The following is a 22821-nucleotide window of genomic DNA, read 5'->3' on the forward strand; positions in this document are numbered from 1 at the left end:
TCGGGTACGCATTCTTCAAATGTAACGTGAAGCAGTGTGCGAATGAGTGTTTTCATTGAACCTAAACTTTCTCAAATCCTGAAAATTATCAATTTTAGTGGGCTGGATTTGTGTCCTTGCTGGATGGGCCATGTAGGAGTTCTTTTTTTAAACAGTAACCAAAAGACCATGGATTACATAACCGTAAAAGACAAAAACGAACAGGCGTACCGCACAACTTGTGAGGTGTGAACGGTACTTACGGTGCATTTACAAGTCTATTCAGTCTTTTTGGACTGGTTTCTTCATTTCCAACATGTGAGTATAGCCAATGTATTAAAACGGCAACCAATGAAAATATGACTCCCTTGTCCCCACGCCCAGAAAGCAGCATCGCTGGTAGGCCTGGCTGTGGCGATGACCAGGGTTAGGCCGCATTAGGCAAGGCGCGGCGTTTAGTGACTGATTTCATTCTTCATATGTTGCGGTATAAGCCGCCCGCAGTTAAGTATAAACTGCAGTGTGAGAAACACTGTATAAACCGCGGCTTATATTCCAAAAATTACGGTATATTAAAATTATAAATTTATTGAGAAAAAAAAAAAACCAACGAGCGGAACTCGGAAGCGAGCGGGGCAGAGGGTTCGTTTGAACCTCCTGAACTCCCCTAGCCTACGAACCTGTTTTAGCAGACTTAATTACAGGTAAATGATTCAATTTTCAACATTGTTATGAAAAGAAAAGAAATTGTGTTGGGTTTACTTTGGCACTTCTTGGGCTCATTTGAATTAACATCTTTTGCACAGCTTTGAGAGAACCCTTGACACCATTAGCAAGTGAGATTTATAGTTCAGCCCCTGTAAAATGTTTTGATGATTCGGTCTCTGTAAAAGCTTACATATAATGTAACAAAGCCAGGTATTGTGCAGCACAGTATAGTCAGCTGAAACACCTGTAGTAGCCGTCATAACAACCAGCTACAGACTTCAGTTCTTACATTTTATTAGTCTGAACCTTAATAAAGCCTTTCTTTACCCTCTTGTCTGGAAAGGAGACACATATTCTGACAGAATCAGTCTGGGAATGTACATGTACAGTGCATCCTAACCATGTGCTGTGTGGAATTTATGATGGGTTTAGTATTCATCTTCATCACCCACAATTCCTGACCATGGACTGTGGTTAAGAGGTCATAGTCTGACCCACTTCTTTGCCAGGTTCCTGACAAGATTCTGTCACCTTGACTTCATATCTGATTTGCTGTCAGTTAAGCTCTGGATGATTACAGTTTGGTGAAATATGGCAGAAAATCTCCTGTTTTCTGGCTTTGCTTATGAGTGTCAAGGGCATTTAGTGCAATCTTAATGTGCCGTGAATGATTGATGGTCCTGGTTCTTTCTCTTGAGACCGAATATGAGACAAGAGTTGTTATTCCTTGTCAGCTTGTGACATGTAAAACCAGATTTAAACTTGAGGCTTGACTGGAAGTCTCATTTGACAGACTTCCTTCAGCCTCAAACTTTTTGGGCAATGATGGTTGGGAGGTACATGTGCCAGTGGGCAGCTCCACTGTCTTGTCATGTTTGTTTATTTCAGTACATTGTATTCGTGTTGCGGCCATCTTGAATTGAAAGTGAGGTTCACTTTTCATTTTTTAAACCTGGGAGTAAAATGTGCAACAAAAGAAAAGTTTGTTACAAATAAATGCCACTTCATATTTTGAATAATTTAGAATTTGTGGTGAATTGTATCTAAATATTTTAAGCCACATTTAGAAAAATAAAAGTGAGGCTTGGAACCCAAAAAGTCGGGCCCCACCCCCATTTAATAGATTACATCAAATGTGATACATTCCGGGAAGAACACAATCGAAAAGGGCTTCCCCAGGAAAGGTCTCTTGAGTGTTGAGTTTCTTCAACATTGCTGCAAATTGGTGCCCTCTTGCTGGTTAGTTTTGCAATTTATTGTTATTCAGCCTTTTTTAAAAATTCAAAATTATGTGATTCTTGATTTGATATCTGAAATGGCATTCTTGACACAGTTTATGTTTGATGTGCGAAAGAAAACTCTTCTGGAGATGTCTTTGACACGTGATGACTTCAGACTGATTGAAGACTTAGCGATGATTTTGATTGCATGGCTCAACTAAGTGGAGGAATGCAGTACGGTTGCTATGCAAACAAACATACCCAGTCAGCTTGAATTAAACCAATCAGTTGCAACAAATCACAGATCCATTTTCCATAGTTACAGCTAAAGAATATCAGTCTGCCAAGAGCAAAAAACCGGAACTTCCTGTTTTTGTTAATTAATTTTGGTGTAGTTAATCTTGATGAGATTTTGCTTGGTACCTCAGTAGGGTTTGATAAAACATTGCAGGGGATGTACATGTAGCATGACAAAATAAACAGCTTAAAAGTTTGAGGCTTCCTTTAAAACCATAGAAACATCCTGCATGATATCCATTAAACATAATGCCACATTTGCACATGAACATGTATCTGTAGGCTTACATGTAACAGGAGAGAGAGGATGTTTTATTATTTCACAGCATGTGTCATGAATTGAATGTTCTTAGATCATTCAGTGTTCAGGAAAGCTTTGCTGCAGGATCAAAGAGTTGTATTCTCCTAACAATTAACGTAAGTTAGGGATAAAACATAAGGGATATAAATTATGCTAGAACCATAAAATTCAGTTCTTATTCAACAGTGAATGCTGTTGATCCAACCTGTAGGTGTACTGAAATATAAAGTTTGAACACAAAACTGGTATGGTGGTGTACGAGGTAGTTATAAGGGCGAACACATAAACGTAACACATAACGCAAGTTAATTTTGTTTTGAGTTCTTAACACACATACAAGTGAACTTTTCTTTAGAACACTACTGTGTGTTATTTGAAGGTTTTTCCTCAAGAATTGGGATAGAAAAAAGATGGAGATACAGGGCTAAATACCGATAAGGTGTGACATTTTCCTAAATCATTGACTCTAGGTAAAGAGTCGCCACAAACATAAAATTTCTTCTTCAAGCTCTCAGAAACCTGCCATGGAGTGGCCTTTTATAATACACTATTTGACCACAACAGTACCACGTGTGCATGCACCGTATGTACATGTACTGGTAAGAATGAGGTCTTGAATGCTGAGAAGAATTTGATGTGTGCCTGACCTTCCTACCCCCCTCCCCATTGCATCCAGCAACGCCTGTTGTGTTTTCCTCCGTCCTCCTACTGAGGTAGCTAGACCTGACTTGCCAGCGTGCCGTAAAAAGATAATTTGTGTCGCACGCTGCTGATTAACCCCAGCGATTTTCCACTCCTCCTCCAAGAGTGAAATTAATTGAAGTTCGCACCCGGGTCAAGGCTTCTTAAACTGGCTGCTGCTGCAGTTTATTGCCAAGAGTGAGTGACTGACACATGAACTTCAAATCAGAGAGCTGGCATCCCATGTTTGTGACTGCATTTGTATTGCAGCCTGTCGTGTGAGTGAACTGTAAGTAAGCATTAGTTTGAGCATGGAGGAATAAGACCACATCCTCCATGGTTTGAGCCAGGTAGGGTACCTTGTCCTTGAATCTAGTGGATTCTTCCATTTTTTGTGCATTGAACAATATTTAACAATTTAAACGGCTGTGTAATTTGTCTCCCTTTTTCACACCATTTTTGTTTGTTCCCATTTTTTTTGTGTCTGTGTTCTTTTTTTCCTGATTCAGAAGTAAAAATCAAACATGTTGCATGAGCTCCATGTAATTGTTGCGGAAAATGATCTGAAAACATATAAACTATGAAAGTATGACTCGACCCGTGCAGTTTTGTCATTTCTCATGAGGTCATGATGCGTGGGTCACTTTTCTGAGATAGCTATTCCTTTGATGATGTGTTTGATTTTTAATCCAAATTCATTGACGTGTTTGGCATGAACCAGCCTGAATCCTACAAAATCTTTTCCTGATTTAATAAACCAAAATGGCATATTGTTTGTACAGTGTACTTGACACCCCAAGACATTAAGTAATTAAGCCTCATGTAAAGTAACCTTGGCTGGGTTGTACATGTACATCTAAACCTTACTCAATGCTGCAAAATCTTTAAAAACCTGTTTTGAGGATTATGAAGAATCTGGGAGTGTTTAATAGGGTTGAATAATCAAAATCAAACTAACCAACAACAAATGAGTAAGTCAACTCATTGCAAAGTTGTGGCAAGCTATTGTCTTTCAAGGCATGGTCTCATGGCTTAGAAAGCTCAGGAACAAATGATGTGGGTCTTAGCTTCACTTACAGTTTTTTCTTGTGGAAGTGTACAGTGTACATGTAATTCAAGACCACAAGTGAGTTCATTTACTTGGTTTTGGGGCTCTTGCTTTAAGTCTGGGGTGGATATATTTGTTTTTTGAAATGAACTCTGCGGCATGGCAACTGGTGAACGAGGCATGGAAGGTTGTATGTGATGCTCTCATTTGAATTGTGAAATTCCTTATCTAAACATTTCCCAAGCTTGAGTTTGAGCTGAGGTATGTGTGAACAAAAAAACCCACTCACAGAGTATACTGAGATAAAACATCTGTAAGCATTGCATGTTGTGGGACAGCATCTGAATAACCGTATCTCTGGAGAGTTCAGTCTTCAGTCTTGTGTGTATAGTGAAGGGACATGCACCAACTACACAAGGAAAATTAATTTTTGACATCTCTGGAGTCACTCCTGTCTTTCAGCAGTCAAGGTACATGTAGTGTACATAATATAGTTGATGTTCAGGTGCACTGCAATATGGAATGCACTGATTGTCTGATGGTGTGTGTCACATGACTAGGACGGCCTGGCTTTGACAGCCTCAGTACAAGACCAGTATATGATCAAGCCTGACCACTAGTGACAACCTGGGCTAAAGTTGCTGTATTAATTAGTCAGAACCTTAATTCAGCATTTTGTCTTACCTGTGATGTAATGAAAGTTTTCTCTGTATTTCTGTGTCACTTGTTAAATGAATCTAAGAAAAGCAATTTTATCGTTTCTCACGTACCATCTGTTGTAGATAAATCAATTTATTTGATACCCTCAGCTAAGAGTCCTAGTCCTTCACTTCGTAGTCTGTTAAGTATAAACTTTGTGGATTTTGGTAGGTCAAAACCATGTTGGATCTTACACCAGAATTTGTATAACCTCCATCACTAGCCAACCTCTTGGGGTGACCTGTATATTGTATTAACTAGAGCTCCCCCTTGGGTACTTGAAACCATTGTACTGTCTCTCCTTTGAGAGACCTAACCTACCTGTCACCCTCAACTTACACTTACCACAAAAGGCTTCCCTGAAACCCTGCCAGCATCAGCTGTTGTGCACAGCCACAATGTTTATTGACAAAGTGTAGTGACCTTGTTCCCAGGTCACTGTCTCAGAACACTGTACCATGATCTCAGTACACATGTCCCTGAATCTTTATGGTCTGTGACATACATTCCTACCCTCCTGGGAATAAATGGCCCATTTACATTGTATCCCATTTCAAAATCTAAACTGTGTACAGGGAATGTTTATTCTTTCCTGCTAAATTAATTTACTTTTCTAATCTTCCTTGCAAATTCTCAATTGGTTGCTCAATTAATGAGCAGGGTATGATGAACCAGACAGTGCAAAGACACTGTTGCCTTGTTCATGGTGTTATTGTACAGATTCAACCAATACAGAGCACTGCCTATGACTTGAAGTGTACTTCATCATTCAGTCCAACCACTTCATCTCTTAAATACCGCAGCTGAGGGAAATGTCAACATTGGGCGCAAACAATTTCCCTCTCTGTTCACTACTTTTTGTTCTCAAAGGACAGTTGGCTGAGTAACTAAGTTCAACACAATTTAAAGACGTTCTTTTTTGTTTTGTTTTCATTGCAATGCTAGATGTGCATTTTGCGTGATTGCAATTTGTATATAAAGGATTCTTGCCATTAAGACATCCTTGGAAAACAATTGAAGTTTTGTTGACATTTCTGGAGTGTTGGATTTATTTCAATGTTTAAGTTTGGTGGCACATTTCACTTTTTCTGCACTCTCTGACATGATATACTGCTAAATTCATTGCAAGTGACAGTTAACAATGTGAATGAAAATTCTGTGAAAAGAAAATAGGTTCACATGCATTTCACAAAAGGTGTGAAATGATTTCCTCTTGTTCAATATGGCAAGAAGATATTTTCCTACTTGTGAGAAAAGGTATGAACATGTTACCTTGCAGTGGGGAAAAGCTTTTCATTGTGTGTTATGAAAATGAACTAGGTGTACATGTACCGGTACCTGGGAAGAGAAAAGGTGTGAAAAGGATTTCTTAACCCCAAATTAGCTTTCATTCACAATGAAATACATGTATGTGTATGCTCTAGTTCTCACAGTATCCCACAATTTTAAAATGCAAAATTTCTGCCCTCTGTTTTAGTTTTGCTTAAAAAAGAAGTTTTCAAAATTGCAGTTCATGTATAAGAAGATGAGGGAGTTTTCAGAGAGCAGAAGTGATACCATAATTCTTCCAAGTTACTGGTCCAGGCAAAAGGCTGTATCAACAGTTTCAGTGAGAGTGTCTGAAATGAGTCAGATTTGTGTTGTTTGAAGCAATACATATGCACAACATCTGCGTTGTTTTGAAGGCTGACAGATTGTAAACAGTGTAATATTTGCCTGTCTATTCTTGTCCACAAATTGCCTAATTTGGTCACAATGCAGGTCCCCTGCACCAAGAAGGGAGGCAGTTGCCCGGTTTTGATGGTGCATGGTGACAGCCATTATTAATAGCCTGGGCGTAAACACAGTTCTCTTTGTATGTGCCCAGCTGTTAAAACTTCCCTATGGCAAATGGGAGCAAATATTAGTAATTTGTCCTCTTTCCCTCAGACATTTGCTTGACACTTATTGATGAACTACCCTGATGAAGTCCACTAAGAGTCCACACACAGACAGATTTTTGCAACACTATTGCCCTGGCACACTGCATCAGCTTTGAATCACACTTACAGCAAGATTTGATTTCATAATGCTTCAGGATTTATTACTCAGATGCTTTATCGTCATTGAGTTTGAAATTTCTGCCCACGGCATGTTGAGAGCAGATGGACTGGCTTTTAACCAGGACATAGGCACTCTGCTGATTTGTAGCATTGACTGATAAAATTGATTATTGTCTACAATGAACAGCTAAATTTAGAACACATAGGGAAAAAAGCTGTTTGCCAATATGTTGCTGCCCTTTTAATTTTGCATATGGTCAAAATGTCATCAGTAACAAGGACTATACATTGTACATGGTTAATAATGACACATTACAATTTGTTGAAACAAGCTGTTTGGTTAAAATAAATTTATTTTAACTTTACACTTCTCTTGAAAATAGCATTTTCTCTCTCATACATTACATCCTGTGACGAGGACGCATGTTACCTCACGAACAACTTCCAGTTTCCTGTGGCATAAGAATTTGTTTGTGAGCCTTGTGGTAGGTTTGTGGTAGCACCATGCAAAATATGTCTTTTGTGAACAAATGTGGTTCTGAAAAGAATCAGAGGATACTCAATGTTTTGGACAGCATGCTCTGTCCATCGTCAGACTGCAATCTACTGATGATGGACAAAGCCTAGGCCTACTGTCTGAAATGTTGAGTTACCTCACAACAGAAATTTGACATGATGCTACCCACAGAGCCTGAATCCGAGTCATTAAAAATGTAACTCGAGTCAGACTTGAGTCCAAGTCATGTACTGTGTCATACAAGTCTGCAAGCCCATTATCTATTTAACTTGCCACCTTCACCAGGAAAAAATTCAAATCTCAAGCATTGTAAGGAGCTTAAGAGATGAAAAGGTTGAAGACATTTCCATCATACATGTACATGTGCATGTATCCCTTGTTCTTTTGAAGCATGTGATCAACAGAACTGCCCAACCATTAAGCTGTTACTCTGTGCTAGCATCAGTGCTTCTTCTGGTACGAGCTCACATCTTAAAGGTCTAGTGAGATTACAGCTGATTTTCAAGATAAAAGTGACATTTGATTTGCCAATTTCATGCATTTCCTAGCCAACATGTCTGAGCTGTTTTCAGCCTGAATGCCTCATAATGCTGATTGTGCGTGATGTCTGTCACATACTCATCTGTGGAGAATAAATTTCTATTTACACTCAGGTTAAGACATTGTTGTCTGGGTACATTTTTAGGATTACCTGACCTGTCTGTCTTGACCTGCTTAGAATAGCATGTCAAAGGCCTATGGCTATTTCCTTCTGCTCAAGATGAAATACATGTACACACTGTTCATCTTAAGAATGCTTGCTGCTTGACAAGAAACTGCCTGGGGATTATCTGCACTCTTAACATCTTAGGAGAGGGGGATTTCTCATGTTGCTAGCCTATTAGAGAATATCAAAACCCTGGAGGACAAAAAGAACAGTTGACAATTCGTGAAAATGATATTAAGTACATGTAGTAATGGAAGTTGATAGGTAGTGTGGCTTTCATGGTAATTCAGTAAGGATTTATTTTTTACATACAACAACGTCTGATTCCTTTATAATACACATTGCTGAAATTCATTTTTTTTTAAAATACAAACCTCCCAAATGCACTTTTACGTCTCAGTTAACCTCATTTTAAATTTTTGTTTCACTGATTCAAAGGGTATTTTTCTGTCATTCGTTTTATTTTGACAAGTATTTTTATATTGGAGAACACAATTGTGATGTCATCCCAGGAAATGATATGCCTCAATGTTTCATTATTTTGTACACAGAAGCCCCTGCATTTTTGTAAGTTTTACTGGCCTAAATATTCTCATCTTTGGTGATTCATTGTTATGTAAATACATATAGCAATAAAAAAGCAACGCTGTCTCAGAAATGTTTTCATTGAGTAAATTCTGAGTTTACATTTTGGAACCAAAAACCTATGCACTGAACTATGTCTTCCCTGGATGACATCACAACAACAGTCTTCTCAGTTGTCCAGGAAAGTGTGGATAATTTAAATGTTTTGAAAAATTTACTTTTTAATGCATTTAAAATGGATGTCAAATAGTTTCTGTATTAGAGTATAAAGTTCCAGAAAAATTGTATCTAATAATTACTGAAGCTGCACTTGAAGAAAAACAAATGAAGAAATTACTATGCGTTTTCATGCCACTCAGTTTAACTAGTTTGCAATGCGGCAAATAACCAAATTTTTGTAGTTGAAACCTCATTACACTGATTTATCAATCACATTAAGTCAATCTTCCAATTCTTAATTCAAATTGATGATGCTCAAATTGTGAGTGGGCTAATTTTTGGTTGAAGGAACATGTAATAGGAAGAAAACCTCAAATTTAATATTAAAAAAGTCAAGACTGGCTTTGGCTATCATGGCTTGTCAAACTAATCAATAGAGTCATTGACTGTGAGCAAGAACTTTTGATGGCATCTTCACAACCGACAGTGAAGGACTGCTGTATGTACAAATCTAGAACATCACTAAAGAAGCGTGAGAAAACAGCACCTGAGCAAGTTGATAAGATAAAGATGATACTCAAGTATTATTCAGTAATAGTTCTCTTCACATTTTACCCCTATAGGGCAAATATGAAGCAGGTGTGATTTCACTGTGAATTCCATTACGCATCATCTGTGTGTACGTCATTCCGCTGAGTATACATGTACATAGGAATCAAGATATGTGTTCCTCCATGATGATCTTTTCCTGTGAATTTTCTTAATTTAATTAATTTTTTTATTTATTTTTGTAAGTCTTAAATTTCTGGATGGCTGACCTTTTATTTCAGTGACAAGTCACTATCTTTCATTTGGTCATATTGGTTAAGTACATGTACATGAACATTTACGCCGTACTTATGCTTGTGATGTCCATCTCCAGACAGCAGTTCCATATTCTGTAAAAGGATCTTAGTCGTTTTTGAATGGATATTGAAATATTAAATTTTAAAAAGTATACATGTACTCCTCCAATGATTGCAATCGTTTCAATGTTTTTTCGTATTTGTCAACATATCAGTCTTGAACTGATGGCTTAAGAGAGAGAAAAAGTCCACAGTGCATGCAGATGAACCCACTAGAAATCTACTGGTAAATTTTCATTATCAATGACAGTTAATCCATTTATTGAGTTGCTGTTTGACTGAAAATGAATGCTTGGGACAGGGGTGCAACCCCCCCCCCCATTTAGAGAGGCAAATTTGCCCTTTTTCTGGAATTTTTCATTCACCCTCAACTTTTGTTTGATAACTTTAAAACCAGACATTCTCATGAAAGATGTGCCCACATATTCAGGCTCATCTCCATTCAGGGCACTCCATTTTGTAAATTTCAGACCCCCTCCCCTCCCTTGCGATTGCTGGATCTGCCTCTGCATTATATGAGTCTTGATATTTGTCATTTCCAAGAACGGAAGCTGACTCAAAAAGCCATTATAAACATTCTAGAGGATATCCAATCCATAGCTGTTGGAGTGTGTACCTCAAAGGACCCATGAGATGAATTGTTCCTAGACTTTCTTTCCTGCATCTTTAACTTTTCAATGTATGAAACACATTTCACATCATTTTGGGGTTATGTGAATTGAGAAGTACGCTACATGTACTCTCTTCTGGACCCTTGCAGTAATGTCAATCATGGAAGACACGGTTCAGTTTTCATGATTTTCTGTTGAAAGTGTGAACCTGAAATTTGCTCATTTGAAGCATTTTCAAGAAAGGGTTGCTCATTGGTTAATTGCAGTGTACCAGTACTTACACAACAACAACAAAAAAACACCCAAGGGAAATTTCGAACAGCAAAATCGTTCAAACTTCAGTCAGTTTTAATGCAGAAATCAGTAGAACTTTGATGGTTTCTCCTAAGGATGGCTTCACAGTTCTGCTCATGCAAATTTGCATTAGCATAAAAATCAAACAGGCACTTGAGTAGTGAGTACGTAGAGTTTACCGATTGAATGGCATGTAGCAAAACAAAAGTGGAAATAAACTTAATGTTGTAGTGAAATAGTTGCAGTGAATAGACCCTTTAAAGTTTTGAGTACCGGGCCAGCAAAGAGAGGCCAATGCTCTACTGTGATATCCTTGGATTGTTAGAGTGTAATGTGACTGATACTCACAGCAGGTTTTGAATAAACCAGCATCAGGGAAGGTACCAAGATTGTGTCTGCTGGTGGGTGGGGCGGTCAGAGAGAGTGCAGGAATCCTGAAGTTCAGAGACATCAGATGGTAAACTATCTTTTGAACTGGTTGGTGATAATTGATGGCCTAGTTATGTATGTTTGTCTGGATGGAATAAATCATGTGGTTCAAACCTTGTCAAGGCTTAAAATTTGATCTTGGTGATTGTGAAACCTTTAAGCTGACGAGAGAACTTGCAGTTGCAGATTCGTATCAACACTTTTATTAAATTCGAGCCTTAGTCTTGCACGTAATTCAAGATCTACAAAGACTCATCTCAGACATATTTTGTGCACAATCCCCGTTGATTAATCAACATTAAACCTATTTCCTTACCTAAACAGTTTACTGATTTACAGTGTATGAAAGCAAACAAAGCAGTTTGCTTACAGAGATTCTTGTTCTTAAAATGCTGAGATCTGCTTGTACAGAAATTGATAGTTTTTCCAGAGCTTTTCTAACCGTTTTTCTGTTTGTGGACATTGTCTTGGAAACCCTGTGGCTCTGAAACTTTTCAAGACCTTCAGTTTAGTAGGAATTACTCTCCTATTCATCTTAGTGCCGTGGGAAACTTGAAATTTACCGCAGTATTTGTTTGCCTTCAAGTTATTTGCAAGTGCTTCTGAAATATTCCTGAGCTTCTACATGTACATTGTACATGTAGGATTGAATAGTGAAAACTCACACTGAATGGTCACTGTAAACGTATAGTAAATGCCTTTTCGTACATGTATGTTGTGAAACACCAATCAACTGGCACGCGAATTAGAGGAAAGGAAAACAAGAAGTTAGCCTTTGGATATTATTTAGCAGAGCAATATACTCCTGTTCTATATCAAATAGTCCAAAGGCGGTGTATTAACCCTATTACATGCAGATTTCCAGATTACCCAAAGTCGGTCACTTCACAGAACCACTCATAAGCTCACAGCAGTAGAAAAATGTTTGTGTATGCAAAAGGTAGTCAAGACCGGTTAAGTGACTTATTTATCCTCATTTGGACCTGGGTAGAAGGTGAATGTACTGCATGCCTCTAAGGTATAGGTGTAATGTGCTACTGCTGGTGAAGAGACTATCTGTGTGGGAGGAAAGAAATGTGGGACAAGCAGTCAACGTTGCTGCTTTCAGTTTTAGGTACGTGTAAAACCTGCGTTGACTCTTGCAGTAACTGAAAATGGAATACATGTAAATGAACAGCTTTGAACAATCAGACCTGTGTAAAGATTAATAGGGGAGTTTGTCTGTCAGCATGCTTTTATTCAACCACCATTTTGCCATTCTGATATTTGAATGTCAGGAATGTCCACAGAATGACATCACTCTTATTATCTTAACCTCCACTACTGGATGGCTGGCCTGTGATTACGATGGTTTTTTTTAACCAGTGTACACAAACAACTCCAGGAGAACAAACAAAAGCATAGCAATATTTTTGCACAATCAAGAAGAGTAAAACTTGCATGATTTCTTGACCATTCCAGAACTGATTCTCCTTTCTGACATTTCTATCTAAAACTTGGTGATAGAATTTGACAGTAATGAATACATGCACATGCCAATGAGATGTCATTTACATGTGTGCTTAGAAGTAATCTGACTTGTAATGAGAGTCTGTCCCATGTGGTTTATTCGTTTACACTCTTTAAGTGTCTAATTCAATATCAGCTCTCTGCAGTATTCATGGTATGACCAAGCTTAGCCAGTGTGGTTTTTATTAGGAGCAAGGTCTGCTTTAGATCTGGGCCAGATTTTTTCTCTCTTTCTGCAGCCTGGGCTTGGTTGGGTGCCTGGACATGTGGCTCACTCTTCTGTAATGAAGTTGGAATGGAATGACAGCTGTTGGTATTTGATGATAGTCGTGCCAGTATCAATATGTAAATTGTGTAATTTATGCTGATTTAGCTGATTTCAAGGAAACAATTTTGAGTTGGGTCATCCAAGCCTATTATATTTGGTTTTTTTGAGGAGTTTAAACTGATTTTCGGTTGATTCTCAATTTTTTGCAATAACCGATTAATTTGTTTTTCTCTTATTTTTTTAGGGTTAGGACTAGGTGAGAACTGAAAAAAAATTTATGAATGAAATGTAGACTTTTTCTTACCGTCAGTTGTTAATTCAATTCAATTTATTATCCAATTACATGAAGTACAACAGCACAAACAAATATGAAGAGAAAATTAAACAACATTACAAAGGACCTCATTTACCGGTGAGGTTATACATCATTACAAATAATTGTCATTAGGTAACAGCATAACAAACAACCCGACACCCCAACAACAAATTTTAGAACTCTGTATCTTTGCATCATTCAGAAGCCAGATGGAGTAAGGAACACAGAGTTACAAGATGGGTTAGCTTGAAAATTTTCTTTGTGAAAAATGGTGAAAATTTAGGAAGACGGAATTAAGATACGTGAACTTGTACCATTTCATTTGTCATTACAAATGTAGGTTCCTTGTATTCATGATAAATACAACCTGCTGCTTTGACTTGAGCTTTTGAACTTTATGCGGAAAGTCTCTGTTGGTTTGCATTTCTGTTGAGATGTAAATCAAGGAGTCTTGTTCAGGTTTTGTACATGTCTGTACGTGTTCATGTAGCTGTGAGTAATATATACTATCTCCCGGTCAGTTGCTGAGTTGGCATCACCGTTACTGACACTTCAGTCTCTTTCTTCTCACTAACAGTTTACCTGTTTTCATTTGTCTTTTTTCTACAGAACACCTTTACCAATGCGGATCGCCTGTTAGCCAACGCAGGCCAGCTAGCCCAGACGGGAGAGTGTAATCCCGAAGAAATCTACCAAGTGGCTAGGGTACTGGAAGAGAAAGTCCGTGACTTCATCACACGGACAGAATGTCGAAAGCAGTTGCTTGATATGTCCGTTTCCTTCCACACACATGCAAAAGAGGTGAGAAGTCGTTCTGATTTGTAGGAAGGAATTATGCACCAAGCTCTCCCAGGAGTGTGATAATTCCATTTCTTTTTTCTTTTGGATTTATTTTATTTCTAATCATGCAAGACAGCATTAAGTGCCAATTACAGGATGATTATAAAGTGCCAATGAAAAAGACCTTGAAAAAATGTTCAGTTTTAGAGTTGGGAGGAAAACCTGGATAAGTATTCCTGGAATAACCCATCGAATCAGGTAGGGACTAAAAATCCAATCCACTTTGCCAGTGGTGGGATTCAAACCCTTGCTGCCTGACTTTATATTTAACAGTGTGACATATAATGTTGCTTAATGGCAAGCATGTCTAGTGATATGACTTTTTTGTAAGGTCAAGTTAATTTTGATATGCTCTATGCTGTGTCTTCAAGAGCTTGGTTAACAGGACTCATAGTGGAGGAAAAACTGCTGGCTAGTACATGTATAGCAACTAGTACAAAAGCTGGGAGGCCGTTACTTGACCATGAAGTCAGATTTCAAAGCAGGGACTGTTGATTTTGTATGCATTTTCCCAGCTGTAGCCTAGAAATTCAAATCCATCCTCAGAGTCACAATAAATTGGAAATGGGTGTGAAGGAAACAATCGTGGAACATTGTTGCCCTGATGCAATAACAAGCAAACTAGACAGTAGGAAAAGATCATTGACGAAATAAAAAGGATTCATTTAAGATCCCAAAGCCGTAATCTGTACCTGAATCTCAGTTAACCAGTCGTGAACATACGTGTACATATCACAGAAGGATCAGACATACAATGTAGACATTAATGCCCACAGTCAGTTGTCAGAATTTGACAACATAAAAGGAAGTATTACCCCATTACCGACAAAACATTTACCAGGAGCCCATTTGACATTTTCCTGAGAAATTCTGATGCTGTTCATAACAACCCAGCAATTTGCCATTCATTTATCAACCCACTTCCTCCTAAATATAACTCAGACATTTACTTCACCACCACAGGGGATAAGGGTGTCTTTACTTCAGCTTGGTTCTATGCTGGCATGCATATTGTTGCTTCTACAGTAGCGCCCCCTAGTGTCAGACATTTACATACACATGTACATTCCCTAGAGGAACAGTGTGACTAGGCCTTTGTCATTTCTGTATGGATTGGGCTTGAATTCATTCTTAACCCCCCCCCAAAGGTTCCTGCCTACTTGGTGTAACTGTCGCTAAGACGACACACACAAAGAAAAACATCCTTAAGTGTATTTGGCTGGATTTTGTTTCAGCTTTGGTTTAAATTTTCCTTTGGGGCAAGGGGGGATCCTGCTATATTGCGTATATCTATAATATCCAGTACTTGTTCCTTATTGTCATAATTGTAACGTGTTGGTAAATCTGATCTCAGATAATCCTGCTTAATCCCAGCATCCAATCTGTGGCATTACTACAGCTTCAGCTTGTGTCTGCACACAAGCCTGCTCAACCAAACTGTCTAGGTGTCTGCACACAAGCCTGCTCAACCAAACTGTCTAGGTGTCTGCACACAAGCCTGCTCAACCAAACTGTCTAGGTGTTTCAAGGTTGTAGCTTTGTTCAGTTCACAATTTGGCAAGGCCAAGTGATGTATGCACACATTGGTGGTAGCCTTTCCCATGTTTTTTTTTCAGGATATCAAGGAATTTCCATGTTGTTGGAAGTGTTGCAAAGATGCCTAAGTTGAACATAGGCTTTACAGTTCATAGAATCCTCTTAGAACCACTCCATAAAGCTTCTACCTGTCCTCTCAAACTTTCCTCTGCTATTCAAGGAGATTTCAACACTGGCCTGATCAAAAGGGAGCCCTCTTCTGTCGTCATACATACATGTACATGTACCATGCCACCTGAATATGGTAGTCCATCACACAGAAAATTTCTGGCACATTTGCCCAAGGCCCATTGGAAGGTGTTCAGTCATTATAGCAGAGTAAACTTAAAAAGCCAGTAGAATGTCTCATAAAGCTGTCACAATGACACACGTCACATGACATCTCAGGCAGGAATGCAATGCTCTGCGAACTAGCTAATGGCAGTGATGGACGTAACTGATGATCAAATACAAACAGTAAACACCCCAAGATTGAGCAGAAGCCTTATTAACTTACCTCATTCCAGCCCCCTCTGTTATTCAAAATCAAAAGCCATAGATGTCCGTAGGGAAATGAAAACATCAAATCTTCCTGCATTCTGTAGCAGCAAGCACTCAGATAACCTTGGTAGACAAAAGACTGGTAACTTTGACACCTAGGTAACAATAGGACTTGGTAACAGAGCTTGTGAATGGCTATTTGCCAGGCCTTTTAGGTATGGTGATATACCTACAATTGGAAAAAGCATCATTGTCCGATTGAGATGTGATTGAATTGGTCTAGGATCTGATTGATGAAATGGTCTAGTCGTGACGTAGTTTATGGACAATTATCCTATAAACATCCTGGATTGCATGTACATGCACATGTACATGTAGCTGTGAAGCACAGCTTGCATTGGAATTCCCAAATGTGATGTTAAATCTGTGAGTTCTATCGTAATTTTTTAATTTTGATAATGATTTCTCAGTAGTTGTAATCTGTTTTTGATATGCATCTTTGCCTGGTAAGCAGTAAAAGTGTGACATTCTAGTAGGTAGAGTAATATCTAGAGGATTAAAAAGCAGGCTTTGAGAGGATGTTTTTTTGAGACATACTGAGCCCTGAACACATTGCTGCCATCTGTGTCTAGTTCCTAGTGCTGGAGGGATACTAGTCAGGTGAATCATTCTGAAGCGCCAGTTTAATCCAAGAAGTCAAACCCTGCCAACCCTTTTCATCTTATCTCTCCACCTGATCCTTGATGCTCTGATTTGGTTTTTTTTCTATAGCTAACAGCGTGGTATAAGGAACTACAGGAAAGTTTGAGCACAGAGGAGACATCAGAGCTGGTAGAGGAGGCCGAAGAAGACTTGGCCAAATTTGAGCATCAGAGGGACATTACCATTGACGCCTCAGTCAATACCATCAGTGAAGGCCAGAACCTGGTGGATCATCTAAGGTAATTGATAAGAGATACAGTACAGTGCACTTGAAAGTTAACCTCAAAAGTGGGAAAATTTTTCCCTCTTTTTCCCATCTGAGAAAATAAATGTTCATTTCACAAATTGTGAAAAATTTTCCCCGCAGTGGAAAAAATGTTCATCCTTTTTTCACAGGTGGGAAAAATTTTCACACCTGTTTTTCACAGTGGGAAAACTTTTCCCAGGTGGGAAAACAATTCACACATTTGTCATAAATGGGAAAATGTTAACACCTTTTACCAAGTTGAGAAGGAAATCAACCCCAGCCCCAACAAAATCAATTTTAAAGTATGAAGTTTACAAGTACATGTAGCTGAACAGTTGAAAAAATATCCCTGAACTATTTGTGTTTGAATGGTTAAAACTTTTTTAGTAAGAATTGACAGGAGCAAAGTCAGAAGAGCCACCAATATAATAATACTTGTTATTTATCTTAGAAAAGCAGTAATACAAACAGTGATTACCATAACTCGTGACATAGACAAAGTCTGAGAAGGCAGTCCATATCTACCCGTGTACGGCGGCCCGTGTGAGTCTACCGTATGCGGACTCCATGTTGACCGGCTGCTGTACTGACACCCAGCCACTGCCATTTGGAAAATTACGGTGCACTTCATCACTCAGCGGGCAAATGTTCCCACATTCACGATCTAAACTTCAATCGGTCTCAGGTGTTTCCGACCCATTCGTTTCTAAAAATAATACCTAGGTTCTTGTAGATGTACCAGAAAGCCTCTAAAATTCCTCTTGCAGAAAATGCCCATATTTAGCAGTTCAAACTTCAGAAAACTTGTCCTTTTTTCACAGAATTTTCAATGAAGAGTTCGAGCAACTCAAACCTTATCCATTTGTGCAGAAATTGATGAAAAATAGTGTGGTCCCTGGGGCTAGAAATCAAATTACTGCATAGTGTCTACGGGGAGTCGGACGATCACTCATTTGTACACAAAACGATCCATGTGCACAATGCATGCGCAGTGGCCCATTTCGGCCCCTACACACATAAACCCAGTACACAACCACAACTCATATCTGTGGAGAGTGTGTTTGCTCCGTGCCTCTGATGTTGACGTCAGCCAGAATCTATCTGGCCTAGACAAGCAAGGTTTTGCACTGACATTTTCACATCGTTTTCGTAGTATTTTTGCACAGTTTTCGCATTATTTTCGCACACAGATTTTTTACATGGTGTTAACAATTTTTTTGCACCGTGCCGTTTTCTCATATTTTTCGCACCATGTTAGCACTTTTTTTGCACATTTTCACACCAGATTCATTGCAAATTCGAAGAGGGGAAAGTAGCAGTCAAAATGCAAAATTCACTTGCAAATACGAATTCTTTTTCCCAGTCATTTTCACAGGGTTAACTCTCAATCACGTTGTACTATAGAGCTTGCTTACTCTATGAAAAGGTATTGTACATTGATAGCTTGATCAATTAACTTCATACTTCCTGAAATAGCTCTGACAATGGAACTCATCCTCTGGATTGGATGTGGCAGTATATTGAGCACTGGTAATAAGTCTGGCAGTGTTTTGATGGTTCAGTCCACTTCATTTGTTATAGTGTAATTGGACAACCTGAATTAGAAGGCATAGCTGTGGTTGCACAAAGATCATGGACAGGTGCTATGCACACATTACATACCTCTTTGACTAATAGGGTGTCCTGATTTGCCAAAGCACGTCAAGATCAAGAATCCAGGTGTGAGTACCATGGTACTGCAGTTATAATGTCTCCTGGGATTAGTTCATACAATGGGTAATTTTAGAATATTGCTGACCTTTCATGTTACTTGTGTAATCTTTGAGAGCATGATTTCAAATTATGTCTGTGTACCGGTAGTTAGCCATTGAGGTGGTTTATTCCTTTCACTGTGGGGCTAATGGGCTGTCCAGTGTACATGTAGTATCAATATCTGATTTGTCAGGAGAAAATCTCAAACAGTTCACTCTTTCTCATAGTGTTAAATTTTTTCTGAAATGGGTAGTCTTTTTAAAATGTCAAGAGCCCATGTTGTCTGTGGGAGAAATTAAGATTTCAGAAATGTAAAATTGAAAAACTGCTGTATAACTCGTTGATTTGTATTCTAGCAGAATCTTTCTCAAAGGCAAAAGGATATTAAGATTCTGTCCAGTTTGTCTATTTGCATTACTTTAATCCTGTATGAAACATACACCGCATCACATAACATACCACCGAGCATTCTCTCTTTTACTTTTCAGCCTCCATTAGGTCAGAATGGTACCCCACAGCCCATGTATATTGTACCTTCTGTGGCTTTTACCACAGGAGTTCAGTCACCCAAAGATCCACCCACGAAACCATGTATTCTATCCCTGTTCATAGAGCTGTGTGAATACAAATAGACCCTGGAGATGCATTGATTGAATGATGTTAAGCTGGACTGGCGGCTTGTTATTAGGTTACAGCTAAAATGTCAAGTGTGAAATCCTCCCCTTGTGCATACTGGGAAATAATTAGGATTAGTCTAGATTCAAGTTGTTTGGAAATTGTCAGACAACTAGTGGGGTGTAAGGTGCATCACATCAAAATCTGCCCCATGGTTAGGAAGGTCAGAATTTTTCCATGGGTCAACGTTCATATGTCAGATTTCATAATTATCATTTTTGTAATAGCTGGCTGTGTCTACTGAGAGATCATTGCAGTAAAACCTGGAATTTTTTCTTACCGTACATTTTTTGAGGATTTTCTAGAAATCTGTGGATTTTTTATGGGTTTTGCACGTTGGCAAAGCTTACTGTAAGAGGTGAAAAAGGAGCAAGAAGACAGTCCTACTGCTGGCAATTTAGTGAACCCAAACTGTTGCTAATTTACCAAAAGAAATAAGAGATACATGTATCTTCCTATTTGAAAAAACAAATGTCTTAGCTTGGTTCTTTCCAACTCCTGCAGGCAAATTGCCATGGATACAGGCAAAGTGTCCTACAACGGGGCATGCAGCCACATTGAAGGCATCCTTCATAACTTGGAAGAAGGAAGGTCTAAGCTGGATAGCCTGTGGGCCAGTCGACGGATGAAGTTAGAACTTTGCCTACAACTTCGGCAGTTTGAGAGAGATGCCTTAGAGGTCAGAAATTATCCCAGACTTTTCCTTTTATCCATCTGTTGCATTAAGACTATATTTAAATTACAGTTTGCCTAACTAGACCAGCTGAACAAAGAAACTGACCCATTGGAAGACCCCTAACGTACAGCCTGGGCAACCCGGTTGAGCATTGGTACAGTGTTCCAGAGGTCACAGGTTCATATCCTACTCAAGTTAATTTCTTTGCTCATCTTACTAATTTGTTGACACCTTTACTTTCTGTTGCTTTTTCCTTCAGCTGTCCACCCAGCTGCCAAGGTACACCACCGAGATGCACAGTGCTGATTTCAACTTTGACATCGACACTGCTGACCTGATGCTGAAGGAACACTTAGATTTCTTTGATGGCGTTCAAGAGAGAACAGTGCAACTCATACAGAAAGTGAGTAGTGCAAATAGTACGCTGAACCTTAACCTTATGCTGCCGGATCTAAATTGAAGTTGCATGACAAGTTCCCGGGAATTTAAAGATTTTCTGTTTTCAAAATTCTTCAAAAATTCATTTACTGGATGTTTACACCCATACGAAGGACTGTCTGGTGGCTACTCTAATCTGACAAGCAACATCTATTGATGCCCGAGTATTTCAGCCAAGCCTGCTTCTTGTAACGAGAGCCCAGATTGTGTTGTGTTACTTAATTTTCTTTTGTTCCTGAAACTGGCCCAGGCGCTGCCGGTGCCGTTCAATTGCAGCCAGATTAGTGTGCAGCAGTATTGTATCGCTCATCGCTGGCACGCTGGAACGCTTTTGTCCCCGGTCATAATCCGCTTGCACTGAATGCCCCAGATAGTGGTATACTGTTTCAAAACAATGCTATTGACAACTGAAAAAATGTTGGCGATTCCCAGCAGCCTGGTCTTTTGTTCCGAGTACGGTCTTTTGTTACAAGGCCCAGCTCCTTTGTCCGATTCAGGCACCCCGGCTTTGCCTTTAAACCTTAGGCCTCCTGTACTGGGAACCCCGACACAAAGTGATTAATCATGAAGTGTGACATCAAAAACAGAACATGAGGAATGGAATAGAAATATTGTAGCGTTCGATCGCTTGAGATACAGGTGATATATCTGTCACACATAGCTGGTATTTGGGGTATTCACTAAGTTGCTTTTTGAGGAAGTCGAAATGCACAGATGTTATACCAATCAAATTTTGCATTTCATTTTGCTGCATTAACCATTTGCTGAAGAAAGCGTGCTGAAACATACCACAAAGGTTTTGAGTTCTCAGTAGTGTGCTAGACTGAAACACTTCATGATATCGGGCCACTCACAGTGCCAACTTCAGCGTTAGCAAGTAAATGTTGTACAAAGTATTTGGAACCAGCGTGACTGAGGAGTACATGTAGTTTACATAATGCTTATACCTGTCACATTGAAACTACCATGTCAGCTCATCCAGTTGCAGAAAACAAGCTTTGCTCTTTGTTCCATCGTAGTTACAAGTGAGAGTTTGTCTCCAGATTTTGAGCCAGTGATAAGTAGGAGAGATTTTACAAAGAGATATGAATGTATGAGCGTTAATTTTCCTGCTCATATAAACTTTTTGGTGTCTCATGACACTGCTGTCCACCAACCAGAATCTCATCCTTTCTAAATTCAGCCCATGTAACTTTCACCTTTGACTTTCTTTGACCCACAATACATTTCTTCCTCTTTCTCCCTTTGTCTCTATTTCAAGGGTCGCGACCTTTTACAACTCTTAGAGTCCACAGGCATTGAATTGATGACTGGTGGTCAGTTCACAGCCCAGACCAGGGTTCAAGTTCTCCTAGATGACATCAAAGATGGATATCTGGAGCTGGAGGACATTGCTGAGACACGGCGAGCCAAGCTAGAACAATGCAGGAACCTCAGAGAATTTGAGATTGATGCTGAGCAGGTAAGCATAGCCAGTCAGTATTGTCATTACTGTATGACTTGTATTTTTATTACTGATGTATTGCAGTAAATTGTAAACGCAGGAAGGTACATGTACAACAATATGCTTAACTTGTTTTTATGAAAGGTGAGTTTTAAACAAGAAAATATTTCCAGTTTCAGTTTTTGTAAGTCCTCAGATCTTGAGTTGTGGGTTTGTATAGTTGAATAGTTTCCATCACATTGAAGGCACCATTTGAAAAGGAAAACTTCTGAAATGTTTCTTTGAAGAACCACTGACCTGTGAGTTAAACCAGCAGGGCGGTGTGATGAATGACAAGTTGTGATAATTTGTTTCATTTGATTTCTTTTTGGACAGGTTGAGAGTTGGATAAAGAGTGCAGAGAAGATGCTTCTGATGGTAACGGCTGTACCCAACAGCTTTGAGGAAGCTGAGAGATTACAGAAAGAACATCAACAGTTTGAAAATGCCATAGAGGTAGGTTGTCCACCGAGGAGCTGATTGCATACTTCCGAACCATGAAACTTGAGAAATTCTACAGTTTTCTTGATTTTATAAGTTTGGCAACTTTCCTTTCACTCTTGTTGACTGAGCACAAAAGAATAAGAATCCCTCTTAGATATTTAAAAGCATGTTTGTATTTTCTCATACAATTTTAAGCTGTTGAAAAGCTGTCAAC

General features: G+C 39.0%; 1 protein-coding gene across 2 annotated transcripts in view; it reads left to right on the forward strand.

The window, feature by feature from the left end:
- LOC110981085 (kalirin-like) overlaps positions 1-22821 on the forward strand; it is a 177909-nt gene that overhangs the window by 73627 nt on the left and 81461 nt on the right. For both annotated transcript variants that reach the window (XM_022238308.2, XM_087134254.1), the window contains exons 14-19: positions 13884-14075; positions 16962-17131; positions 20071-20245; positions 20502-20645; positions 21942-22142; positions 22500-22619. In XM_022238308.2, coding sequence (XP_022094000.2) covers positions 13884-14075; positions 16962-17131; positions 20071-20245; positions 20502-20645; positions 21942-22142; positions 22500-22619 — 1002 coding nt within the window. The remainder of the gene's footprint in view (positions 1-13883; positions 14076-16961; positions 17132-20070; positions 20246-20501; positions 20646-21941; positions 22143-22499; positions 22620-22821) is intronic.

Source organism: Acanthaster planci, linkage group LG03 (assembly GCF_054643075.1).
Source record: "Acanthaster planci isolate LZ-2023a linkage group LG03, COTS_SCS, whole genome shotgun sequence".
NCBI classification, from domain to species: Eukaryota; Metazoa; Echinodermata; class Asteroidea; order Valvatida; family Acanthasteridae; genus Acanthaster; species Acanthaster planci.